General features: G+C 45.2%; 1 protein-coding gene across 2 annotated transcripts in view; it reads right to left on the bottom strand.

The window, feature by feature from the left end:
- The window catches only part of LOC127579776 (zinc transporter ZIP11-like), a 601467-nt gene that overhangs the window by 11791 nt on the left and 564003 nt on the right, over nt 1-25673 (bottom strand). For both annotated transcript variants that reach the window (XM_052032691.1, XM_052032690.1), the window contains exon 7: nt 3153-3251. In XM_052032691.1, the coding sequence (XP_051888651.1) occupies nt 3153-3251 (99 nt within the window). The remainder of the gene's footprint in view (nt 1-3152; nt 3252-25673) is intronic.

The raw sequence follows: 25673 nt of genomic DNA on the forward strand, positions 1-25673 counted from the left end.
GTGAAAGTGAAGAGAGGAAAGGAGGGCTGCAAAAGAAGTTAAAATCCAAAATGCTGTGGGCATGTCAGGATTATCGGGCTGGCTGGAGTTATAAACTGGGAAGGACAAGGCAACAGAGGCATCTGCGGTTAAAGATAAGGGTTGGTCGTGTTGGTTCAGGAGGGCTGTGTTGCTTAAATGGAAAGAAGTTACTTCCCCCACTCATGTTCAATGGTTGCGGGATGTTATGTCATATCTAAATTTACAGAAGATCCATTGTTCAATTTCTGGATCTAATCTGGACTTTCAAATATTGTGGGGACCTTTTTTGAACTACTTTCAAAACCATTGACTTGGTGCTAAAGTACAGATACTGGCTAATACTATTATGTCTTCAGGGCTTTTTTTTACCTAACAGCTTCGGTCTTGGTAGTGGGTTTAGACTTTTTTTATAATAAAATTATTCCAATTTATTAATATTAATTAGTTATCATTTCTGTTTATCAATATGAGGTATTGTGATTTCAAGTGTGACTCAATACAATGTATTTTGTAACATTTTGTCTTTTCTTTTGTTTCATGTACTTTGTATTTTCTATCTGGAGTTAATAAAAATATTGTAAAAGAGAAATAAGGGTTCTCTTTTAACTGATGCAGATAGGGCGCTATCGAAGGACAGCAAATGAAGGGTGCTGGAGGAATAGTTGTCAGAATGGGTTCGCAACTACCACTGAAATTTGTTGATAATCAACAAACATAGCAGAAACAAGGATACACTTTACCAGATGTTCCTGGGAAAGGAAAGGATTGATTTCAGTCTGGGTGCAAAGGGGCACAGAGTTCTGCCCCACCTCCACAAACTAAATCTTGCAGGGATGCCGATGGCCACTCCAGAAAACTGGGACTAAATCAGAAGAGGATCACTCCAGAAACAAGTGCAAACGTGCTGGTTGGCTAGAATAAATCTCCCATGCCATGCAGCATAAGAACACAGCCTGATAGGAATTATCAGGAAGTTCAGGATCTGGAGATACCACTAAGTATCTGCAAAGAAACCTGCTTTCTGTTGCTGCGCTAACCACTCAAACGCGATGACATGTAGGTATGTGATCAAAGCAGGCTGTGTTGAAAAGAAAAAGTTTTATCTCACAAAAATAGACAGATTTGCTTGGGAAGGAGACACAAAGTTAACTGCCAATAAGATAAGACAAAAAAAAACACGGCAAAGCCGGAGGTTTTTTGACTTTCAAAAAACACAACACTGTTAGCTTTTCTTAGCAACAATCAAAACACTGAAGCCTCCCAATTCAATATGCTTGATTTGCTATTGTCCATTCTTCAACATTGACAAGGATTATTTAGCAACAGACCTCCCAGGGCACCTGAAAGAAAGTTCATCTTTTCTAAGTTTGTGCAGAGGATACAAGAACCAATTGTGCAGTCGTGTGCAGCCAATAGGCAGCCACCCACATTGCTCAATCTGGGGCATACTGCCTGCCATTGGCTGGTATGTGTGGCTGAGGGCAAAGTAACCAGCTGATAGCACTGAGTTGCAAAGTCAATCTGTGCTCATACACTCTGTCTTTCCCCAGCACTCTTTCCTTCTCCAAGATACTGTGCATCACTGTACTAATCTGGAAATTGCTACTCATTCTGAAAGCTGTGCTGTGCAATTGGCTGCAGTGCATCTGCTTGGATGTTCAAACTCCGCAGGTAACATCTCATTCAGCCTGTAGATTTCTTTCTGTGTAACTTTTATTCATTTTTTCCCAGGATGTGGATGAGACAGGGGCACAAATACATCAGCTGACTAGTCCTGGCTGCCCTCAGAACATGGTGATGATGCTGGTGGTGGGTGGTATTGTTGAACTGTTGGTGATGAGGTTCAATTCAGCCTGCACGTCTAATGCACTTTCTTGCACCACACTCATCGTAAGCACAGCTCAGAAAGCCTTGCAATTTTTTAAAATTACATTTTTTACATGCTAAGTTCTGAACTTTTCCCTAGTTTCTAATGGATGATGATGGTTCCATCTGTCAAAATGAAGCCAATAGTGTTCCAGTGGCAGACTATTACTTGATGTTATCTCATGGGACTGCAGTTCATTTCCGCCATTCTAGACACGTTCAGGTTGAAGAGTTTCAGAACTGTTCCAAGTGTAACACCGTTCATAAGGATCTACTCGAATGGAACAAAATGCACCTTCCAGGCACCAGGTTGAATTGTGTTGACAGAGTTTCAAAGGGAATTGCTAACATTCAGCCATTCAAATGCAAGTAAATCCTGAACTTAAGTCCAGGACTTGCTCAGTGGCAAATGCAGCCACATCCTTAACTCTGCTCTATCGCTGTGGTCCATCAGAGGACCCCAGTCTTGAATGGGTATCCCTCTCTCCAATTCTTTGTTAATTATAGCTGGTGATAGAGCGGAGACCCCATGCATTTCAAGAGGGACTCTTGGCCTGGAGAGTGGGGAAGGTGACTTTTAAAATTAAATTAGCTTCATGCTTTGATTGATTTATACATGTGACTGTGTTAATTAACAGTTGATGTTTTTTTCAATTTACTTAATCATTTTTAATTATTTATGACAATTTTATAAGTTTAAAAAAAAACCCTCCCAGCTTTAATAAGAAGTAAAGATCTGTTCGCAGCTCTGCCTCCTAGCAGGGAATTCAGGGGGCTGGGTCTCAGGGCGAGACTGGCTGAGACCTACTTGCCGCTGAAGTCTCACAATACCTCACGTGCAGTGGCTCAGCCAAAGCTCCAGTTTGCTGACCGGGCTTCAACAATGGGTTCTACTGGTGACTCGATCAGATAATCAGTTATCAAACAAATGTTATCTCAAAATTAGCTCACAGTAATATAGAATGAGTAACTAGTAATACAGAATGACCAATGTATTGTCACTGGAGGTCTGAAATTTACCCTCATTTGAGCTAAATGTGTTGCATTTTATTTCCATAATTAATTTCCACAACTGATCCTAGAAGCAGAGCAAAATGTGTGAGTTTAATGGAAGTGACGATGAATGAAATTGTGACATGAATGAATCCTGTTTGTATTCTGCACTTTTCATAAAAAAAGTACTTTCAACTTTCTGGTTAGATTTTTAAATGGATTAAATCTATTTTAAATATTTTTTCACCAACACTCATCTTTCACTTACTCACCAGAATGCCTTCCACGTGGACACTCCTGCACCATGCAACGGCAAGCTAACTGCAAGGCCTTCTGGGAAATTCTGCAGTCCAATTCCAATCGCTAAGTTCCTATTAAGAAATAATAAACACAAATAAATGCACCATCTGGTGAATGCAAAAGTTGCATCTGAGTATAATTTTACATACTCTTTCACTCCCATAAGCTTCTAAATATTGTTGTAGAATATCCAGAATATAAAAGTTGTTGCCCCTGATAAGCATGATAATGTATTATATTAATCAGATTGGCTTATCAGAACACCAATGAAAAGAAAATAACATCATTCCCTCCCACACTTTGGATTTCCAGACACTTCTAATGAAATGTAGATGGACCACAGCTGGAATTTCTATCCATCACAGTTAAGTTCTTGCTTGTTAACAAAATATTGAAGATTAATTGCCCACCGGAGCTGGACACTGGGCTTGTTTGGTGCCTTTCACTACTTTGGTCTTCTATAACTGTTTGAGAGAACTGAATCCCTCGGCAACATTCTTCCTATCGTGTAATGGCCACCGATGTTCATGTTCCATACTTCTTTCTGCACATATTACAAAGACCGAGGAAACATCTGAAGCAAAGGGATTTGCTTCGAAAATCGCATGGCTCCTGAATAAAGCCCCAAAGCATTGTAAATCAACAACTATTGAACTTTTAATAACAAAATTGATATAATTGCATGAGGAAAATTAACTGCAGCTCCCAAACTAGCTGCTGTTTACCAGTAAATATTTGCTGTTTTTCAGCTTCCAGAGCTTGCTTTGTTTACTTGCAGACAGTCACGGATAACGTTGAGGTGTGTTGCAAGACATCAGAGTGCTGCAAATTAGTTTTGATTAATCAATGAAATATGGTCACTTGTCAAGTGTTCTACCACTGATGTGATCCAAGAAAGAGTGCCTTGTGTTTTCTGTACCCATTCCTGTTGTTGATGAAAATTTGGAATTGGAATTCCCAAAGACTGATACAATTTGTCTGACTGACCTCCAAATTAATCATAACCACTTTCTGATTGGGACAGCAGACAAGTTACTGAAGTGAGTTGTTCAATATTGGCATGGTGCAAGATGGGTTTTAAGACAAGGTTGACAAGGCAAGATTCATTCACTGTTACCACTTGCTCAGGAAATCACATTAGCTTGAATGATGAATTGGTGAATTTAGAACTGTGGCTCATGAACAAGTCCAAGACCCAAGTCATAGATCTTATAAATCAGTGAAATATTTACCTCTGCAAAGTTCATCACAATACTCATGAGAGTAAAGGCCTCATGTAGGAAATGCTCCTCTGTTGCTATGTAAACAAATCCAAAAAGTGAATTATGTATGGAGATCTTAAAAACAAAATCAACCTTCTGTTAAACAGGAGGTGAGACTGGTGGACATGAGGTGGGTATGCATTTGAGGTCAGTCAGGATTTTGCAAAAGATTTTTCTTTACATTGCATTTGTTGGAGAAACATTGAGAAGCTTTATTAGAATGAAAGTGTGCATATTTCAGAAAGATGAAATAAAATAACTCGACAAACTTTCCAGTCCAGATGAAGGGTCCCCGAAATTTCCCTCTATAGATGCTGCCTGACCTGCTGAGTTCCTCCAGTGCTTTCTGTGTTGTTCCAGATTTCAGCATCTGTAATCTCTTGTGTCTACAAGCATTCCAGACTGAAATGTACCTTATGAAATCAACACAAACTTGAGTGTCTTTCACACACGTCGAAAGCAGCCCTGCGACAGAATAGGCAGAATTCCAGGAACAGCAGCATACTCACTCAAAAAGGATGGTAGTGTACTTTCAGGATAAGCATAGAGTAAATGGGAAGAGCTTGAGGCACAGACAGGTAATCCATTAATATGCACTACTAATCCTAGAACCAATCTATGATGTGCAATATGAACTGTGTTGACTGAAGCAGCACGTCAAATCGATTAAAACATGTAGTTGGTCTGGGGTAAGTGGTGGTAAGCTATGGACCATGGCTCTGGTCCAACCCTGTTACCCTCCACACCATTTTCCTCATAACAGGGGTGAGTAAATCGACTGTGAGAGGCTACACATGGGCTATTGATCATAAGGATGCCTTCCCTTCCAAGTATGGGAGCCATCATCTGCCTGCAGAATTGGGGAGAGGTCATTATAGACAATTCCAGTAGGATAGTGACAGTGAATAAGGAAGTGGGAAAGGAAAGAAACACCTGGAATTTCTGGCTAGATTGCTTTACCATGAGTCCTGCTAGATAGTAGGCAAAAAAGGGACAGGAAAAGTCTACACCGAGTGGACAAACTTGTTGACAAACATTGATCAAACTCACAAAGAACATATATTTACTAGATCCCAAGAAGGATCCCCTGCCTAACTTACATTTGCCTCTTTGGTGAAAAGGCTGCTCGCTGTACTTTACTTGCAACATGAAGCTACATTTTCCTGTAACTCACATGTGTTCAATTTTAGGTGCAAGACTGAGCCCCACATATTCAGAAACTGCAGGCTTTCCCAAAGCAGTAATATCCACCTTTCAGATAAGATATTAAACTGATTTCTCAGTTCAACACGAAAGATCCCAAACTGGTATTTTGAGGACAGGGACGTTGTCCTTAGCTTCCTGGGCAATATTTATCACTAATCATCACCTATTATCAGATTATCTGGTATTACATTGCTGTTTGTGGGATCTTGCTGTGAACATTGAGTTTTCTTAATTACAGCTGCGACTGTACCTCCAAAGACTTTGAAGGTTGTAGAATGCATTGGGTAGCCCTCATGTCAAGAAAGGTGCTATATTAATGCAATATTAAAGGCACTGGAATGACGTTGATGGTTGTGGGCTGGGAAAATTATTCATCCCTTAACATTTTTCAGTTCAGAATGAATTTTTAATCACAGTTTAAGCAACAGATTCAAGACTATCGAGTTGAAATTAAATTGGAGAGGGACAGTTACAGATTTTAAAAAAACACATCATATTTGTCTCTTACAACTTAGGGGCACTCCAAACAACTCTTTGTAGCCAAACTCTTGAGGCAATAAGTTTCGCATATGGCATTAGCTGCAGATGATTTCAAATTATGAAAAGCTGCTTTGCTTTGCGTTCTTTGGCTTGTCTCGCCTGCCATTGGCTTGGCTTCAAGATCCTGCCCTAGAATGAAACAGATAAATTGGAGCTAGTCACGGAAAGGCTGCTGCAGCCTGCATGCATTCTTCTTATTGTGTAAGTTGAGCCAACACCTACTGGCACTTGAATATCATTCCTGTGCTGCCAGGCTTTTGGACACCAGAACACTGAGCTGGAGTAACAGTAAGACGTTTCCATCATTCTTTGTTCTGTTTCCCCAGTGAAGTCTGTGTCTCACATTTTGAGGCACCCATACATTTCTCCAGAACACAAGTATGCCTCTGCAAACACTTCAATAGTTCAGGCACATAAATAACAATGTACCGTCCTCTTTAACACAACAACTACTCACTCAGCTCCAGAATTGCCATTTGACGAAATCAAAGGGGAGGCCTGCAGCAGTTAAAATAAATTATTCTGATGACTGCTTCTTTCTTGCTCTTCTGGGACATCCTCAGCAATACTGATTTGGGGGGTTCCAGCACACTGTCGGGGAGGTCTTCCTTTGAAAGGGCTGTGGTAGATTGGGCATTTTAACGTTTTGTGCATGCACGTGTGTGTCTGTGTGTGAATGTGCTTGTGAGTGTGTGTCTGTGTGTGTCTCTGTGAGTGAATGAGTGTGTTTGTGTGTATGTGAGTTTGTGAGTGTGTGCGTGAGTTTGAGTGTGTGTTTGCATGAGTATGCATGTGGATGAGTGCGCGTCTGTATGTATCTCAGTCTGTATGTATCTTGAGTATGTGCATGAGTTTCTGTGTGTGTGTGCATGCACGTGAGTGTGTGTCTCAGTAAGTGAATGAGTGTGTGAGTTTCTAAGCGTGTGTGAGTTTATGAGCATGTGTGTGAGTGTATGAGTGTGTTTGAGCATGCATGTATGTGCTCTTTACTCAACACAGTTTGTGTGGTCCCACACAAAAAGGGAAGCTTGTCATTTTCCGTTTTGCGAGTTTTCCATTTTATAGTTAGTAAGGCCGTCCATATCAATCTTCAGCTTGAGCCCGTTTCTCCAGCAGCAGCAGCCCTTCCATTTCCATTTACTTCCCCTCCACGATTTACAAATATTTTGATTTGCACTAACCATGTTTGCTAGTAGCTCCACCTCATGCTGAAAGGTAACTCAAGCACTATAATGGCACAGAGGTGACTAAATTGTCTGCATTGCCACAGGGGCCCCCAGGACCCTTTTCAGGCTCAGTAAGCAGGATGTACTGAAGCACATGGATCACAAATATCAGAGGTTTGGTGTCTGGCCATTCATTTGGTTGGTTCAGTCCTGACCAACAAGAGTCCATTTATGGACCAACACTGAATGGACTTGAAACATGGGACAGCTTTTCAGTGGGTTCCAGGTGCACGAAGGACCCGCAGCAAGGGAGCATTTAGTAGCTGAGGCGGAGTCCACAGAAGCACTAGTTCACTTCCTCCAGGAGTGACGGCTCTATCTTGTTTGTTGCAGTGCCAAGCTGGTCACAGTGTAACCAGTGCTGGTAGGTATTTTCCTTCTACCCAAGCTACATACCACTCACCACCAGCCCTGGGAATGTGGCCACAATGTACAGAAAGCACCTGTTCCCAGCCAGCTCTCCAGCTTTAAACCTCATTGTAAGCAGAGGCTGAGGGAAAAGTATGTTATTTGCACAAATAAATCAAAACTTACTTGGACGTACGATCCAGAGCTGGCCCAGTCCCTCGCAGTGAGGTCTGTGCATCAAAAGGGCGTCCCCAGCAAGAATGTCACCCAGGTGGGGTCCAAAAGAAGCCATGTATCAGTTTATCATTTTTGAAAAGGTACTCATTCTGGCAGGATATTTGGGAGGGCTATCCTGATGAAAGACAATCGATCTGAAATGCTACCTGTTTTTCTCTCCACTGATGCTGCCTGGCCTGCTCAATATTTACACCATTTCTGTTTCTGTAACAGGCTACACCCAGCTTTCCAACAACCACAATACATAAGTTAAATGCTCTGAGAGCTCAGCTTCTTTGCCCATCCTACCACTGCTTAGTTGAATGTGGAGGCTGTGTTGGAAAAGGGATTGGAATGCTCACTGAATCACAAGGCAACAGCATGGAAGCAACATATATGAGGAATTTTAGCAATTACTAATGGTTTGCATTTTAACTGAATTGTTAAACTAGTGAAGTAAATGTCTCTGGCTATAAAGGCTCTGCTTATTGTGAGTTTGAGCATTCTAAACTTAGTTACTTCTGATCATGGGTCCGCAGATGAAAACTGCTCATGAACAAGTTAAAATGAGGCCTTGTTACCCTAACAGCATCATGTGTGGCTTTACGGATTTTGAGTGAATCTTATGCCCCTTTACAGGCAATAGAGACAGAAACAACATTGTCAAGAAGGGGTATAGGAATGTGGGATGGCAACAGAGGCAGGGATTGAAGAGACAGCATATAGTAGTCTTGCACTGAGAAAATTTTTGAAAAAATTTTATTTACAGCGCGGTAACAGGCCCTTCCAGCCCAACGAGTCCACGCCGCCCATTTTAAACCCAAATTAATCTACCCATACGTCTTTGCAATGTGGGAGGAAACCGGGGCACCCGGAGGAAACCCACGCAGACACGGGAGAACGTACAATTTCCTTACAGACAGCGACGGGAATCGAACCCCGATCGCTGGTGCTGTAATAGCGTCGCACTAACCGCTACGCTACCGTGCCGCCCTTTGTTGGATTGTTTCATTCTGGATGATGCTGGTTATAATTTCATGTTATAATGTGAATTTATGCCACTTGCTCTTTCTGATTTGCTAATCAAAATTGATAGATCTCAGTACTTCAGGAGTTGCTCAGTTACCTCAGGTAAGTCTGTACAACGGTGTAGTCAGCTATTAGTTGCACATGCAACAATTCAGTTTGTTATACACTGCCCTTGAATTGATTTGTTGAATCTATAGAACTGGGAATGGAATCACCATAATTGGTGAAGTCATGTTGTGTGGTGCTCAGATTGGAAATCACATTGGTGCAGGGACTGGGTCAGGTAAGTTTGCTCTTTTACTATGGTGAAGAAGCCTTGTGTGATGCAAATGAAATATTAAGGTTCACAATTCAGATTTCTTCACTCGAAATGTAAAGTTGTTTCTGAAGTCCAGTGCAAAATTGTGTAAGAACAGTCACTGGACTGGCGCAAGTATGGATATTCTTTTCCCGAGATTGGTGGGGCTTTAATTATTCCTCCCTGCACTGGGAAGAACTCAGATGCATAGCCCTTCTCTAATCAGTAGGTGAATGAATGACCTCTTGTCCCTGAATTTTGAAGAACCTGTACACCCTTCCAATTCTCAAATCCATCCCGCTTTGAAACCCACGAGGCACTGAGACAAGCAGGTCTTGCATCCACCTTTAATCTAAGCCTGTGTGTTACACACCTGTCTCCTTTGTTCCAGAGGCAGGTACATCTGATACCAATCGATCGTGAGGTTGGGGTACAAATTCTGAAAAATCAGAGTTTGTATCAAAACAAACAAAAGGAAACACCTTCTGGGAAAATGAACATTTGTGCAGATCATTTCGATGTTGTTAAGTGAAATAAGAGAGGGGATTTCTGAATCAGAGTGATATGGCTGTGAAGGCTCATAGTTTGGTGTCATCACAGAGGTTTCATCATCACAATAACCTTCCAACTTTGGAATTCAATTTTAACTTCAGCCCAAACTAATGATACAAAATCCTCTCTTTGTTGACAATAGAGCCTCTGTTTAAACGGAGGTTGGGCGTTCTAAGCTGAGCTACTTCTGAGTGTTGGACCAGGATAGAAATCTGCTCATAGTTAAATTAAAAAGGGCAGGTCCCACCTATACCTTCCTGGGCTGCCACGTTTCAGTGTTATGGAGTCTTATAGATTTTGAATGGGCTTGACATTTTTCTCAGACAATAATTTGAAGAGGCGATTGATATAAGACCATGACATAGGAGCAGAATTAGGCCATTCAGCCCATCGAGTCTGCTCTGCCATTCGATCATAGCTGATTTACTTTTCCCTCTCAACCCCATTCTCCTGCCTTCTCCCATAACCTTTGATGCCCTTACTAGTCAAGAACCTATCAACCTCCACTTTAAATATATCCAATGACTTGGCCTCCACAGCCGTTTGTGGCAATGAATTCCACAGATTCACCACCCTCTGGCTAAAGAAATTCCTCCTCATCTCTGTTCTAAAGGGACGTGCTTCTATTCTGAGGCTGTGCCCGCTGGTCCTAAACTCTCCCAGTCCTTGAAACATCCTCTCCACGTCCACTCTATCCAGGCCTTTCAATATATAAACTGGCAGAGGTGGGGCAAGAGATTTAAAGAAATAGCCGAGTGACTTAGCAGTGACAAAACCGCTGTATGTTGGATTTAAGAGGCTTTTGTGTGGGGTTAGGTGAGACACAATTCACATGAATGTCCCAAATTGTAACCCTGCCCTCTCCCCCACCCAAGTCATGTAAAATGCTGCAACTGGATCTGCCTCTACCACTTCCACTGGCAGCTCATTCCACATAATCTGTGTAAAAAAACTTACCCCTCAGATCTCCTTCAAATTTCTCCCCTCTCATCTTAAAACTATGCCCTCTAGTTTTAGACTCCCCCATCCTAGGTAAAAGGCTCTGACTATCTGCCAAATCAATGCCTCTTATAACTTTATAAACCTCCACCCCTCAGCCTCCATTCCAGGTAACATTCTGGTGAATCTCTTCTGCACTCTTTCTATTGCTACCACATCCTCCCTGTGGTGTGGCGACCAGAGCTGTACACAATACTCCAAGTGCGGCCTGACCAAGGTTTTGTACTGCTGCAACCTGACATCCCAACTCTTCTAGTCAATGCCTGAGCCCATTAGGGAAACCATGTCCACCCATGTCACCATTTTCTGGAAGCTATGAACTTGCACCCCAAGGTCCCTCTGTACATCAACACTACTGAGATCCCTGCCATTTACTGCAAATGTCCTGTACATACCTGATGTCCCAAAATACATTACCACGTATTTGTCTGGATTAAATTCCATTTGTCACCACTCTGCTCAACTTTCCAACTAATCTATGTCCTTCTGTATCCTTTGTAACCTTCTTCACCGTCTCCTACTCCACCAATTTCTGTATTGTCAGCAAACTTCCTACTAAGTCCATCTATATTCTTATCCTAGTCATTTATATATATGACAAACAACAATGGTCCTGGCACCAATCCTGTGGTTACACAGTTCCAGTCAGAAAAACACCCCCTGACCACTACCCCCTGCGTCCTATCACCAAACCATGAGAGAATTAGGGGACATTGTTTCAGAACAAGGTGTCAACCATTTAAGAAGAAATAAGGAATTTCTCTCAAGGGGTTGTGAATCTCATACCTGTTTCTCTTTCTTATGTTCCTAGATTCTTGCTGGACCACATGTAGTAGAAAGGCAGATCCCAACACAAGCCTGATTCACGTCCAGGTGCCAACCAACTGGAAGATCAAAAGACTATTGACTGGTGGAACAAACTCTAGCAATAACTGGGAGAGTTTGAGGGAATCTATGTGATCAGAACAGTAAAAGTCTTCCCATTATCAATCCTAGTTGAAAGAAGATGCAGTACCCCATCCAATCCCTGTCTCAACGCTTTACCATGATAACCATCCCATTGAGACATAGGCAGGTGGAATTAACTTCATGGGGCCCTCATCAACTCCCAGAATAAAGTGAAACACTGAGGAGGGAAATCTGGCAATCAGAATATCTTGCCTTGAGCCAGGCAAGGAGAGCAACATCATCAGTCAAATACATTGGACCCTTGTCCTCTCCAGCACACGCAATCCCTGGTGACCCAGACCAAACAAATTACTTACAGCTTTAAACACACATCCTTCCCAGCTGCTACTGACAACCCAATACACTCTACTTCAAGCACCGTGCAAGCAACATGTACAATGGGTTTATAAAAAGTCAGTCTGTGAGGTTTTAAAATCAATTATAAAAAGGTTTCTGTGCACCATATGCACAACATGATTAATAGGCCATTTTCACTACTGAAATGCTAATCTGTTCACTGTGCATCTAACATCCCATTATTCACATTACTGCTGGCTGATCACTGAATGTGCAACATTCAAGATGTGGCAAGGCCGTACTGTTTAATATTGCAAATCACCTTCTGTTGGGAAGAAGAGGTGAAACCTGATCTTGAGATGATTTCCTTTGAACCTCAGAGCTATTCTCACCCAATTGTTCAAAATGCAGATCAGATTTTTTTTTAACAATTTGATTTTACATATTACTGCAAGGAAATAGTCAGATATCATAAAATGGTAGTCAAACTTGGAGAACAGTGGAATACTCCTGATCCCATCATCCATAGCCTGGTTTCAAATCCTTTGCTGTGTCTGTTAAGCAACTACTATGCTTAAAATCTGATGGATCTGCTGAGCCCAGATGGTTCCTGTACTCAGTATAAATATGATGCTATGCAATTTGTGAGCTGTTAGGGCCTGCTGGGAGGGGAAGAAGCAGCCACTGCAAGACCTAATAACTGGAAACCGGAGCTGCTGAGTACAAAAGTCTATCTGTTCACGGCATACAACCGCCACAACATCTGCAAATCTGTCTCCAGCATACAAGCAAGGCAGATCAAGCTGGAATCTCCTGCTATGAGGACATTTCAACGGTTTTCCAAAGCTGTTATTTGATGCTACTAATGGAAAGAATAGGGCAATATGACCGCACAGCTTTATTTCTCCAGGGTAATAAAATTACTGTGAATGTTGAAAAGTTGTTACCAAGGATAAAAAGACAAATAACAACCACAAAAGGAATGATACATGGCTCACAAAAACAACCATATTGTTACCTCTTTTGCACCAGCATTAGGTAGTTTTGGAGTTTGGGTGATTGTGAAGTAAGGTGCAGTTCTGAAGGTACAGACTGGTGCCTAAGATCTTACATCTTAGGCAAAGCCTTCCCTTTTTGATAGTTGGGAATGCCAGACCTGTCCCGCCATCTCCACCAGCAATTAATCACCTGAGGTCACCGGCTCATCTAGCTCCAATTCCATCAATGCTAAACTGCCTCCAGCATCCAGCTTCATTGGCAATTTCCCTTCATCGTGATCCACAGTTGTCACTGGCTATTCAACAGTGAACAAAGGATGTCTTCGTGGGGGTTCACTCATTCTTCACCATATATCACTATCTTCTCCCTTCCTTAACTCTCTCCCACCTTAGAGTCATACAGCATGAAAACAGGCCCTTCGGCCCAATTGGTCCATGCCCATATCCCTCTAAACCTTTCCTATTCACATACCTGTCTAAGTTCCCCTTAACTTCTGTAACTCTGATGCAAAGCTTGTACAAAAAAAAATGGCGAGAGGCTGTTTCTGCTAATAAAGAAGAACAACCCCAATGAAATTTGAGGGGACATGCAAGTGCACAACAGTAAGGGTTGCTGGACAGCAATCAACAGTGAGAATCTTGCCATTTAGACCCTGCAAGTTTGGGGTACTGTCGACTACAATTCCTGATGCAGATGCAGGTGACACCAATAATCTCAGCATGGACCAGTATTCGACTCAAAGATCTTCCTATTCCGTGTAACTTATGTATCCAGTGAGTGAAAGATGTCATGAATAACCTTGACCTCCACCAACCGTGTCCCAAATCTAAACTCTACAAAGTGCTTCAGTGAGCAAGGACCAAATTCTGGCTGGAAAGGGGCACATAAACCAAAAAGTGGCAAATTCTGATCTTCCAGCTAAGGTGATTTGACAGAAGTGTTCAAAACCACAAAGTAAGTAAGGAGAATCAGTTTCCCTTGGTACCAGAGGAAATAGCTTTTAAATGATTGGCAAAATAAAAAGGGTTGACATGTGGAAAATATTTTCAAGTATGAAGTCACGATCAGGGAATCACTGCCTGACTAGGTGCTGATTGCTCTTGCAGAGAAGCAGCAGGTTCTCAATGGGCAGAACAGCCTTCTTCAGTGTTGTAATGATTCACAAGGCTGGATCTTGTTGGGAAATGTAACCAGTGGTCTGTGGAACTTGTAAGCATTTCCCATGTATATCTCACCAATTTGAGGCTCCCATGAGTGCACATGCAAAAATGGAAGCCCCAAACTTGCTGGCCACTCTTTCCAAGACTTTTTCCAACGTTGGACATGAGGACATGGAGCATGGTAGCGGAATGTTAAGTTGCAACAATCACTGCTCTGAGATATTTGATATTTTTTTGAAAATAACCTCTGTCTTTTACTAAACTCTTCCATTAGCTTTGTGACTGAAATCAAGGCTTGTTAGAAACCTTTGTGGATAAACAGCTGAGAAGTGTTTGCCCACCTAAACACTCTTACAATAGTGTAAAGTATCTTTAAGCATAAAACATGCTGATTCTTCTGTATCCACATGTGTGTTCATATTATGATTCTGAATGGAGATGAGAGTCTTGTGATGTCTGCTTTTCAACAATAATGTCACAGGCAATAAAATAAGGTTTGCACCAACAGCTTAAAAACTCAACAGTGAATAACTTGCATGCTGTCTTGTAAGTAAGTTTCCACTTTTTCAAATACATATATATGCTCCATATCAATACAAATCATGAAAACATCACTAAGCGGTGATGAGTATGGTAGTTTTCCATCGGGATGTTGGTGAAGGACATTGTTACTGTCACCTGGCAAGTTTAGTTGAGTCTGTGTCGCCAAACCTGATTTTGTTTCAGGTTTTCCTGAGACTGCTTACATGGGATCTCATTTATCCAAGAGCTCCTTAAAGGTAATCACAAAGTGCAGCAAGCCACAACGGCAAGGTACAGCAGTGTTCACCTATCACCGGACTGTCACCAGGTTTAGGCCACTAATGAATAGGAAAGGGACAACACAGCTGCCCCAACTCATTATATCAGGAAGCTTGGTGCATATTACCGAGCTTGAAAATTACTCAGCTCGTTTATTGAATGAATGGACATGTTTTTTAAAGTGAACAATATCCTGGAGGTAGAAGAAGGTGAAGGTTCAAGAGATATTGTGAGAGCTCAAAACAAAGTGACCTGCAAGTGCAAAAAACAATCCTGAGGAGATTGGGCCAGAATTATATTGCATGCTGACAAACCTTAGATGTCGTGCAGAATCTATAAGAATACTTTGACCCAAGCCATTAGAAATACCTAAAAGCTATAAGTTTGGAGCAAGGATCCAGATGCAGAGTAAGTCAGTTAGTGAGTACATTATTTCATCACTGCATTGCAATTTGGGTGCCTTTATAAATCATGCCTCATGTGATAGGTTTGTGCATGAAATGGTAGATGAACAATTTTAGTCAAAGTTGTTCTGACATTTAAACTTGCAAAATTGCTGCAAAGATGGCAACGACATTCAAAATACTGTAGAATTTTATCCACCAAAAGTTTCAATCTGAATCACAGAAATGCATCTTCATTGCTTATCTTAATCTTGGAACTGCAGACTGTCAAAATGTGAGCTTTCTTCTGGTAGCCAAAACATGACAGTTTTAATCTAACCATTCCGAGCAGGGCTACAAAAATAAGTCCAAAATGTACCAGTTCAGTCAACTGCTATCATTGCAAAGGTCATCCATCACCCTGGAACTGTTAGTTGAAGATGCTGTGTTTTGGTTACCAAAAGAAAGCTCACATTTTGACAGCTTGCAATTCCAAGATTAAGATAAGCAACAAAGCAATTTCAATGTCAATTTTAAATGACAACAGAGTAGAAGGGAGATAGCCAGAAAAGAGAGAGGCAATTGGGCAGGTCAATCAACAATGATGAACGTGTAGTGGCCTGTACACATGGGACTCGAACTGCCATCGGCAGCCGTGGGTGGATGCGCAGGAGTGCGTCGTGATCGAACCGCGGGGCGGGCCTTCCGGCGGGAACCTTACATCACATCCGCCCCACGTGGGCCGGAGAGGCTCTCGGGTACTTTGGCGCACACGTTTTGTCTGAGGGAGTAAAGTGTGCTTTGAATTCAACATCCTTGTCTCTGAGTTTTTTTCCTTCAGAAACGTGCCGTGTCCGGCTACATCTGGTGACCCTGGCACTTCCAGATGGCATCTGGAACTCGCGACATGCATTCCAACGACTCGCACAACACAGTCTTGCTCAAGCTCCCGACTTTCTGGGCCGCTCAGCCACATGTTTGGTTCGAGCAGGCTGAGGCCCAGTTCAGTCTCAGAAACTTTACAGCCGGTGCCACGCGGTACTACTATGTGGTCAGCGCGCTTGACCAGGACACGGCAGGCCGGATTATCGACTTCCTGCACCAGCCACCAATGGAGGACAGGTACGCTAAAATCAAGGCGCTCCTAATCCATACTTTCGGACTCTCCCGCCGCGAGCGAGCCACTGGGCAACTGCAAGCCATCCGAGCTGATGAATGATATGCTGGCGCTCATGGACGGCCATAAGCCGTGCCTTCTATTCGAACAGTTGCTCCTCAAGCAACTGCCAGAGGACATTCGCCTCCTCCTCGCAGGTGAGGATTTCAGCAACTCACTCAGGCTCACGGCCAGGGCTGACATTCTGTGGCAGAGTAAACAGCGGGGAGCAGCCTCCATCTGCCTAACCACGACCGCACAGCCCGAGGCCAAGACCCCACAACCGAAGCTGCTGAGACCCACGGGGGACAAGGACGAGGGTTCGGACCACTGGTGTTTTTATCACCAGAGATGGGGTTCGAACGTGCGCCGCTGCTGCCCATCACGTGCCTTCCTGGGAAACACCGGGGCTGGCTGTCGCTAGTGGCTTCGACGGCTGGCCATCGTGACAGCCTCCTATTCCTCTGGAACCGACACTCCAGGTGACGTTTCCTGGTAGACACCGGGGCCGAAATCAGCATTCTTCCCCCCTCCAACATGGACACCCGTAACGCCGCCCCAGGTCCCGATCTCACTGCTGCCAAACGGCACCACCATCTGAACATATGGCTCACGAACCATCCCGCTGCATTTCGGGCCCAGCCGTTTCACTTGGACCTTCATGGTGGCAGCGGTATCACAGCCGTTACTGGGGGCGGATTTCCTACGGCCAACCGTCTTCTGGTCGACCTGAAGGGCCGGCATTTGGTCCACGCCGAGACGTTCCAGACCTTCCAGCTTGGGGAAGCCCAGCTACCGGCCCTCCACCTGGACTCCGACACACTCTCGGGTGATGAGTTCACCAGGGTGCTGGCAGATTTCCCCTCCATCATCACCCCGCAGTTCTCCACAACCGATCCCAAGCATGGCGTGCAGCACCACATTCCCACACAAGGACCACCGCTGCACGCCCGAGCCCGTAGGCTCCCACCCGACAAGCTCCACCTCGCTAAGGAGGAGTTCCGGAAGATGGAGGAGATGGGGATTATCCGTCGCTCGGACAGCCCGTGGGCATCCCCAATGCACATGGTGCCCAAGTCCGCAGGAGGTTAGAGGCTCTGTGGGGACTACAGAAGGCTCAATGACGCCACGACCGCCGACCGATACCCGGTGCCTCACATTCAGGATTTCACGGCGAACCTACACAGGGCGACCATCTTTTCGAAAATCGATCTGGTCCAGGGGTACCATCAGATCCCCGTGCACCCCTATGATGTGCCCAAGACAGCCCTCATCACCCCCTTCGGGTTGTTCGAATTCCTGAGGATGCCTTTCGGCCTCAAGAACGTCGCCCAGACTTTCCAGAGGCTCATGGACTCGGTGGGGCGAGGCCTGGATTTCATCTTCATCCACTTAGACAATATCCTGGTGGCCAGCAAGTCACACCAAGAGCACGTGGCACATTTGCGCCAACTCTGCCGATGCCTGAGCGACCGCGGACTGGCAATCAACCCAGCGAAGTGCCAGTTCGGGCGGATGGAGATCAAATTCTTGGGCCACAGAGCCAATCGGCATGGCACTGCCCCTCTACCGGACAAGGTCAAGGCCATCTGCCAGTTTCCCAAACCCAGCATGGTCAAGGGCCTGCAGGAATTCGTGGGGATGGAAAACTTCTACCGTCGCTTCGTGCCAGCGGCAGCACGCATCATGAGGCCCTTGTTCGGTCTAATGGCCGGCAAGGCCAAAGAGGTGGCATGGGACGTGGAGTCCACGGAGGCTTTCGAGCGGGCCAAAGAGGCATTGGCCAAGGCGACCCTCCTGGTACACCCGAGAGTCAATGTACCCGTGGCACTCACAGTCGACGCTTCAGACATGGCAGTCGGCGGAGTCCTGGAGCAGCTCGTCAAGGGCCAGTGGCGACCGCTCGCCTTTTTCAGCTGCCACCTGCGACCACCGGAGGTTAAGTACAGCACTTCTGACAGGGAGTTGTTAGCGCTCTACCTGGCTATCCGGCATTTCCGGTATTTCCTAGAAGGAAGGGATTTCACCGTGTATACAGACCACAAGCCCCTCACCTTCGCCCTCACCACAGACATCTGCCACATCGCAGGGAAGAACAACGTGGTTGCCAGCACGCTGTCCCGCCCCCACATTCACTTAGCGACCATCTCATCCCCAGGGATCGACTACACAGCGCAGGCAGAGGCGCAACAGGCGGACACCGAGATCCCAGTTTACCGCACCGCCGTTTCGGGACTCCAGTTGGAGGACGTCCCTGTCGGCCCGACAGCGGCTCGGCTCCTGTGCGACACGTCTACCGGCAAACCCCGGCCCGTGGTACCAGCAGCATGGAGGCGACGGGTGTTCAACACACTACACGGCCTGGCCCACCCGTCCATCCGGGCATCCATCAAATTGGTAGCAGACAAATTCATCTGGCACGGTTTGCGCAAGCATGTTGGGCACTAGGCCAGGACCTGCGTACACGGCCAGACCGCCAAAGTCCAGCGGCATGTGAAGGCCCCCCTCCAGCAGTTCCAGCCGACGCTCGGGGGGTTTCGGCACATCCACGTGGACATCGTCGGCCCCCTGCCTGTCTCCCGGGGCGCCAGGTATATCTTTACCATGGTCGACAGGTTCACCAGATGGCCGGAGGCTGTGCCACTAGCAGACACGTCCACCGAATCCTGCGCCAGGACACTCATCGCAAACTGGATCGCCAGGTTCGGAATCCCAGCGGATATCAGCTCTGACAGAGGAGCACAGTTCATGTCAGGTTTGTGGACAGCACTGGCGCAGCTCCTGGGCACCCAGCTACATCACACCATGGCGTACCATCCCCAGTCCAAAGGTTTGGTCGAGTGGTTCCACAGGCACCTCGTTGGCCCTGATGGCGCGCCTCAGGGGCCCCAACTGGACAGACGAGCTCCCCTGGGTGTTACTGGGCATCTGCACGGCCGCCAAGGAGGACCCGGGCGCCTCCTCGGCGGAGTTAGTCTATGGCACCCCCCTGACGGTCCTGGGCGAGTTCGTGCCAGAGGCCCGAGGTCTGGCAGGGACGCCGGCAGAGGTGCTGACGAAGCTGCGGGACAAGGTAGGGACCCTGGCACTGGTTCTGACCTCCAGGCATGGCACTACGCCGTCCTTTATCCCTAAGGACCTCCGGGATCGTGAGTATGTTTTCATTCGCAGAGGCATGCACAAGTCACCCCTACAGCGGCTGTACGAAGGACCCTTCAAGGTGATCCAGCACAATGGGTCTACGTGTGTCATGGAGGTGGGTGGCCGTGAGGAGACTTTTACAGTGGACCGCCTCAAACCGGAGCATTTGGACATTGAGCAACCGGTGAGGGTACCCACACCGCGCCGGCGAGGCAGGCCACCCAAGCGGGACACACAGGCTGGGTGCCCCACGCCCCCGATGGACGTTTCTGGAGGGGGGGGGGGGGAGGTGATGTAGCGGCCCGTACACACGGGACTCAAACTGCCATCGGCGGCCGCGTGGGAGCGCATCGTGAACGAACCACAGGGTGGGCCTTCCGGTGGGACTGCCCCACGTGGGCCGGAGAGGCTCTCGGGTACTTTGGCGCACATGTTTTGTCTGAGGGAGTAAAGTGCGCTTTGAATTCAACCTCCTCATCTCCGAGTTTTTCCTTCGGAAACGCGCCGTGTCTGGCTACAAATGGGGATTGTGCAATATTTCTCCACAAGCAGCAACAGCAGCAAACAGATTCTTGATTAAGAACCCGTGCATTGTATTGTGAATTGTGACTGCCACAGACTGTTCAATAAAGAGTCAAGAAATAAATTCCAGCAAGTTCAGTCCGACACCATTGATGGAAAGTGCTGCAACACTGAAAACCTACACTGGGAATCTGGAGAGAAAATGGAGTGAATAATGTAATAGACAACGAGTACATCAACCCAGCACTTCTGGAGAAACTGGGTGGATCAGAAGGAGAGAGAGAGGAGCACAGGGGACATGGGTTACCTGAAATTGGAAAATCCAATATTCATACCACTGGGTTGTAGACTAGCCAGGCGGAATATGAAGTGTTGTTCTTCTGCTGAAGTTGCAGACAGTTGCACTGTACCTGCAGTGGCCACCTCTGGCTCCAGGTTGCATGCCATTTCAACCCAACTGCCCTGCCTGTCCTCAGCCTTCTTCATTGCCAGGATGAGAACAACACCTCATATCTCCCCTGGGTAGTCAACAACTCATCGATGCAAACATTGAAATTTCCAATTTCAGGTAACCTGTTCCCCTTGTGCTCCTTTCTCTCTCCTTTTAATCCACCCAGGGTCTCTCATCACCACCCCCCCCCCCCCACAAACTGGTACCCCATCACCCAGTTTTGTTCCCCTTAACCACCTGGTTCAATCTGTCTATCACTCACATACTTAATTCACCGGCTCTCCTGTCCCCTCCCCCACCTGAATCCATCTCCCCATCATCCCCCTCTGCACTTGATTCCACCTCTCACCTGCCAGCCCTTGCCTCAACCCTCCCTCTCACCTCTCTATACAGGCTATCTCCCCTCTACACTCACAGTCCCGATGCAGGATCTTGACCCAAATTGTCGACTATCCCTTTGCCTCCACAGATGATACCTGACCTGCTGAATTCCTTCAGCTGTCTGTATTTTGTTCAGTTTCAATATATTCCATTGGCAAATTTTATAATCAGGAATGGTATTGAGCATCCCCTTGTTTCTTCATATTATCTGGCATCAAGTGGAGCAACTAAGTTAGGAAGTCCTCACAAAACAATGATATTCAAAACTCAGCAGTGGCCAATTTCTTACTCAAGCATGGAACAGTTCCTCAGACTACCTCGTGGTCCACACCTGCAAAACTCTTGATGAAGAGAAGATTGAGAGAATATTTGAGCTTTTTAATTAAATTTGACTTCGAGAATTGAACAGAAGCAGATGAGGTAAAAATGCCAGGGCAAGCTTTTCTCAGCACTGTCCCTCCCTCTATCACCCTGAAAGGATGCAGTGTCAAGCAGTGGAGGAGGACGTTTGTGTTCTGAGCCCACCTATCAGGTGCAGCTCAAGGAAGTGTGAGACTGGATTCATCAGAGAGGAGTGTGGAAGCAAGAGATAATTGGTCAAAATTGGTGACAAAATTGGAAATGTTCCTGCAGATCAAAAGGTCTCTTGTAGTGATAACCCATGGACGGTGAACCAGCCGATCATGAAATTGTGTTTGAGTTGGGTCCAGTACAAACTCCAGGAAGTGAAGTGCCGAATTCAGATCTGATAAAGAAACAGAACACTTTTTGAGTTCAAATCCACGACTAAGCAGTCCAGGGAGTGATTCAACACCAAAACCTGCAACAAGAACAAGGGGACTCCTAAAAGCAATTATTAGACAAGATTTACAGTTGTTGTTCATTAAATTTGTATGCTGGTATGTTACTAATATCTTTTGTATTTTAAGTCAAAGAGTAGTAGAGTGTAATATATATTAACCAACAAACATGCTGTTGTCTCATATCTAAGTGTGTGTTCATATTGAGATTCTGATTGGACAGGGTATTCTTGTGGTGTGCTTTGAAACAATCTAACAATGCCACAGAAAGACACTGGATTTGCAGCAACAGCTTAGAAACTATTCACATGGTTAGTCATTTTGTTCTCTTGTAAGGAAACCTCTACCTCTTTGACTGCAGGTAAAACTGTGCCTCAATGTGTTCATTGCAAAACAGTAAATACTTAAAAGAGAATGAAAATAAACAAACACCGCTAATGGTCTATTACTAAAGAGTCACATCACAGTGTCAATATTGTAGATGCAGTGACCTGCTCCAAGGTGAGCCTTCTCAATCTTCTCAGCTGTATTCCTGCTTTTCAGTTTGCTGGACGGCATACAGAGCCTTGTAAAAAAATTAAATACCAAGAGATCAAACTGGAAAAGGAAGCCATTGTTTCACGATGACCTATGGCTGAGTATTTACCATTAAAATTACTCATAATTACCTTCTCCTTTAATTACAGCTCAATTCTGGAACTGGACACAGAAAACAGCCACTCAGTTTTAATTAAAAGGTGGAGCTCTGCTGCGTTCAGCTCCCACATTAGGTCTGTGCTTCTGAGACTTCGGTTCACTCCAAGCTAATAGACAGGAAGTGTTTAAGGAAGCCTGATTCCATAAGTCATTTGAAGCTAATTGTGCCACAGATTATCCAGCCAGTGGGGATCTTTATACAAAGTTGGATGGCTTGGTCCAAAACACCAGCTGTTATTATCATGAAGGGACCTCTTTCAGCCCCAGACTCCCTCTCACAAACATTGCTGAAATGACACACTCAGCCGAGAAACACTTAAAATGCTGGGGTTTCAAGTGATGCAAAATTCTATAAAGACGATTGGTTAGCAGCAGACAATGAACACATCTGCAGAGGCAGAGTTGAGAGAAGTGGGTAAAGCATAGACTGAGAAACAGTTTACTTGCTGTTTCTTCTCCTTTAAGGATCATTATTGTCAGATTTAATTGCGCATTAACTTTGTTGGATTGCTGTCCATTTCTTGTGTGGGCTTTGTTTATTTCTGGAACATAGAACAGTACAGCACAGGAACAGGCCCTTCGGCCCACGATGTTGTGCCAAACTAATTAAACGTTGAACTAAACTAGTCCCTTCTACCTGCACAATGTCCATATCCGTCCATTCTCTGCATGTTCACGTGCCTATCTAAGAGCCTCTTAAATGCCTCTATTGTATTTGACTCCACTACCACCTCTGGCAGCGCATTCCAGGCACCCACCATTCTCTGTATAAAAAACTTGCCCCGAACATCTCCTTTAACTTACCCCCTCTCACCTAAACTGCATGCCCTCTAGTATTGGACATTTCGACCCTGGGAAAAAGATACCAGCTGTCTACTCTATCTATCCCTCTCATAATTTTATGAACCTCTATCAAGTCTCCTCTCAGCCTCTGCCACTCCAGAGAAAACAACCCAAGTTTGTCTACCTCTCCTCATAGCACATGCCCTCTAATCCAGGCAGCATCCTGGTAAACCTCATCTGCACCCTCTCCAAAGCCTCCACATCCTTCCTGTAAAGGGGCGACCAGAATTGAATGCAATACTCCAAATGAGGCCTAACTAGAGTTTTATAAAGCTGCAACATACTGTAGCTTCCTGACTCTTGAACTCAATGCCTCGACAAATAAAGGCAAGCATGCTCTACGCCTTCTTTACCGCTCTATACCTTCTTGTGAAGTTCAAATACAAACCATGCATGTCCATCTACTTTGTAAGATAGGGCTCTGTTTAAGTTTTGAGTCTTTTTGTAACAAATGGTTTAGCATCTGTGCGGGGAGCAGGGAGGATGCATTATCCTACATGTGGAGTTTTTGGCCTTGAATGGAAATTTGGTGGCAAATCATTCTAATTACCACTCCATCTTTGTAGGTAGAGTCAGAGTCATGGAGTCACACAGCATGGAAACAGGCTTTTTGGACCACCACATCCATGCTGACCAGTGGTCACCCATCTGTATGAATCACATTTTCCAGGATCCTTCTGTGCCGAGGCGATTCGGGTGCCTGTCTCAATACTTCTTAAATGCGGTCAGTGGCTGCTTCCACCACTCTCTCTGGCAGTGTATTCTGTGTCCTCACAATTCCCTGAGAAAGGTCCCCCTCAGATCCCCTCTAACTCTCTTATCCCTTACCCTAAATCTATGTCCTCTAGTTTTATCTACCTCTGATATGGGGAAAAGTTTCCTGCTGTCCACCCTATCTATACCCCTATAATTTTATATACCTCAGGCTTGTCCCCTCTTTACTTTCTCTGGTCCAGGGAAAACAGACTTAGACTCTCATAAGTAAACAGCTCCAATCCAGGCAACACCCTGGTGAATATCCTCTGCACCCTAACTCGTGCTATCACATTTCCATTGTGTGGTGACCATAGCTGCACGCTGAGGTCTGACTAATGGTTTATAAAGCTGGAGCATCACCTCCCTGCTCTTGTACTCAAAGCCTTGACAAATGAAGGCCAGTATACCATGTGCCTTCTTCACCACATTATCTAGCTGCACTGCACCTTCAAGGATCTTTGGACTTGCACTTCAAGGTCCCTCTGTTCCTTGATACTCTCAAGGACTTTACCGTTCACTCTGCACTTGTCTGAGTTAAATTCCATCCGCCATTCCTTGGCCTACTTTCCCAGTTGATCGAGATGCTACTGTAACTTTAGACAGCCTTCTTCACTGACCATCACACCACCAATTTTGGTGTGATCTGCAAACTTACTAACCATGCCATTTACATTCTGATCCAAACTGTTAATATAGATGACAAAACAACAGGGAGACCCAGCACCGATCCTGACGGCACACCACTGGTCACAGGCCTTTAATCTGAAATACAACCCTCCACTACCGCCCTCTGACTCCTTCCACCAAGCCAACTTTGAACAAATTGGCTAGCTCACTCTAGAGCTCATGTGAGCTCACATTCTGGACCAGTCTACCATATGGGACCTTGTCAAAAGCCTTGCTAAAGTCCATGTAGACAATGTCTACTGCCCTGCCCTTGTCAATCCTCTTGGTCACCTCTCCAAGAAACTCAAATTTCCCATGCACAAAGCCATGCTACCTTTCCCTAACCAGTCCTTGCCTTTCCAAATGCAAATAAATCCTGTCCCTCAGAATCCCCTTCAGTAACTTATCCACCACTGATGTTAGGCTCACTGGCATATAGTTCCCTGACTTGTCCTTGCAGCCCTTCTTAAATAAAGGCACAACGTTAGCCACCTTCCAGTCTTCTGGTATCTTACCTTTGGCAAAGAGAAATACAAAAATCTCTGCCAAGTCCCCAGCAATTTCTTTCCTGGCTTCCCGCAATGCCCTCGGATACATATGGTCAGGCCCCGGGGACTTATCCACCTTTATGCGCCTCAACACCTCCCCCTTTTTAACATCAATATGTAACATAGTGGTTAGCACAATGCTTTACAGCGCCAGCGACACGGGTTCAAATCCGGCCACTGTCTGTAAGGAGTTTGTACGTTCTCCCCATTTCTGTGTGGGTTTCCTGCGGGTGCTCCGGTTTCCTCCCACATTCCAAAGACGTACGGGT

Source organism: Pristis pectinata, chromosome 18, assembly GCF_009764475.1.
Source record: "Pristis pectinata isolate sPriPec2 chromosome 18, sPriPec2.1.pri, whole genome shotgun sequence".
NCBI classification, from domain to species: Eukaryota; Metazoa; Chordata; class Chondrichthyes; order Rhinopristiformes; family Pristidae; genus Pristis; species Pristis pectinata.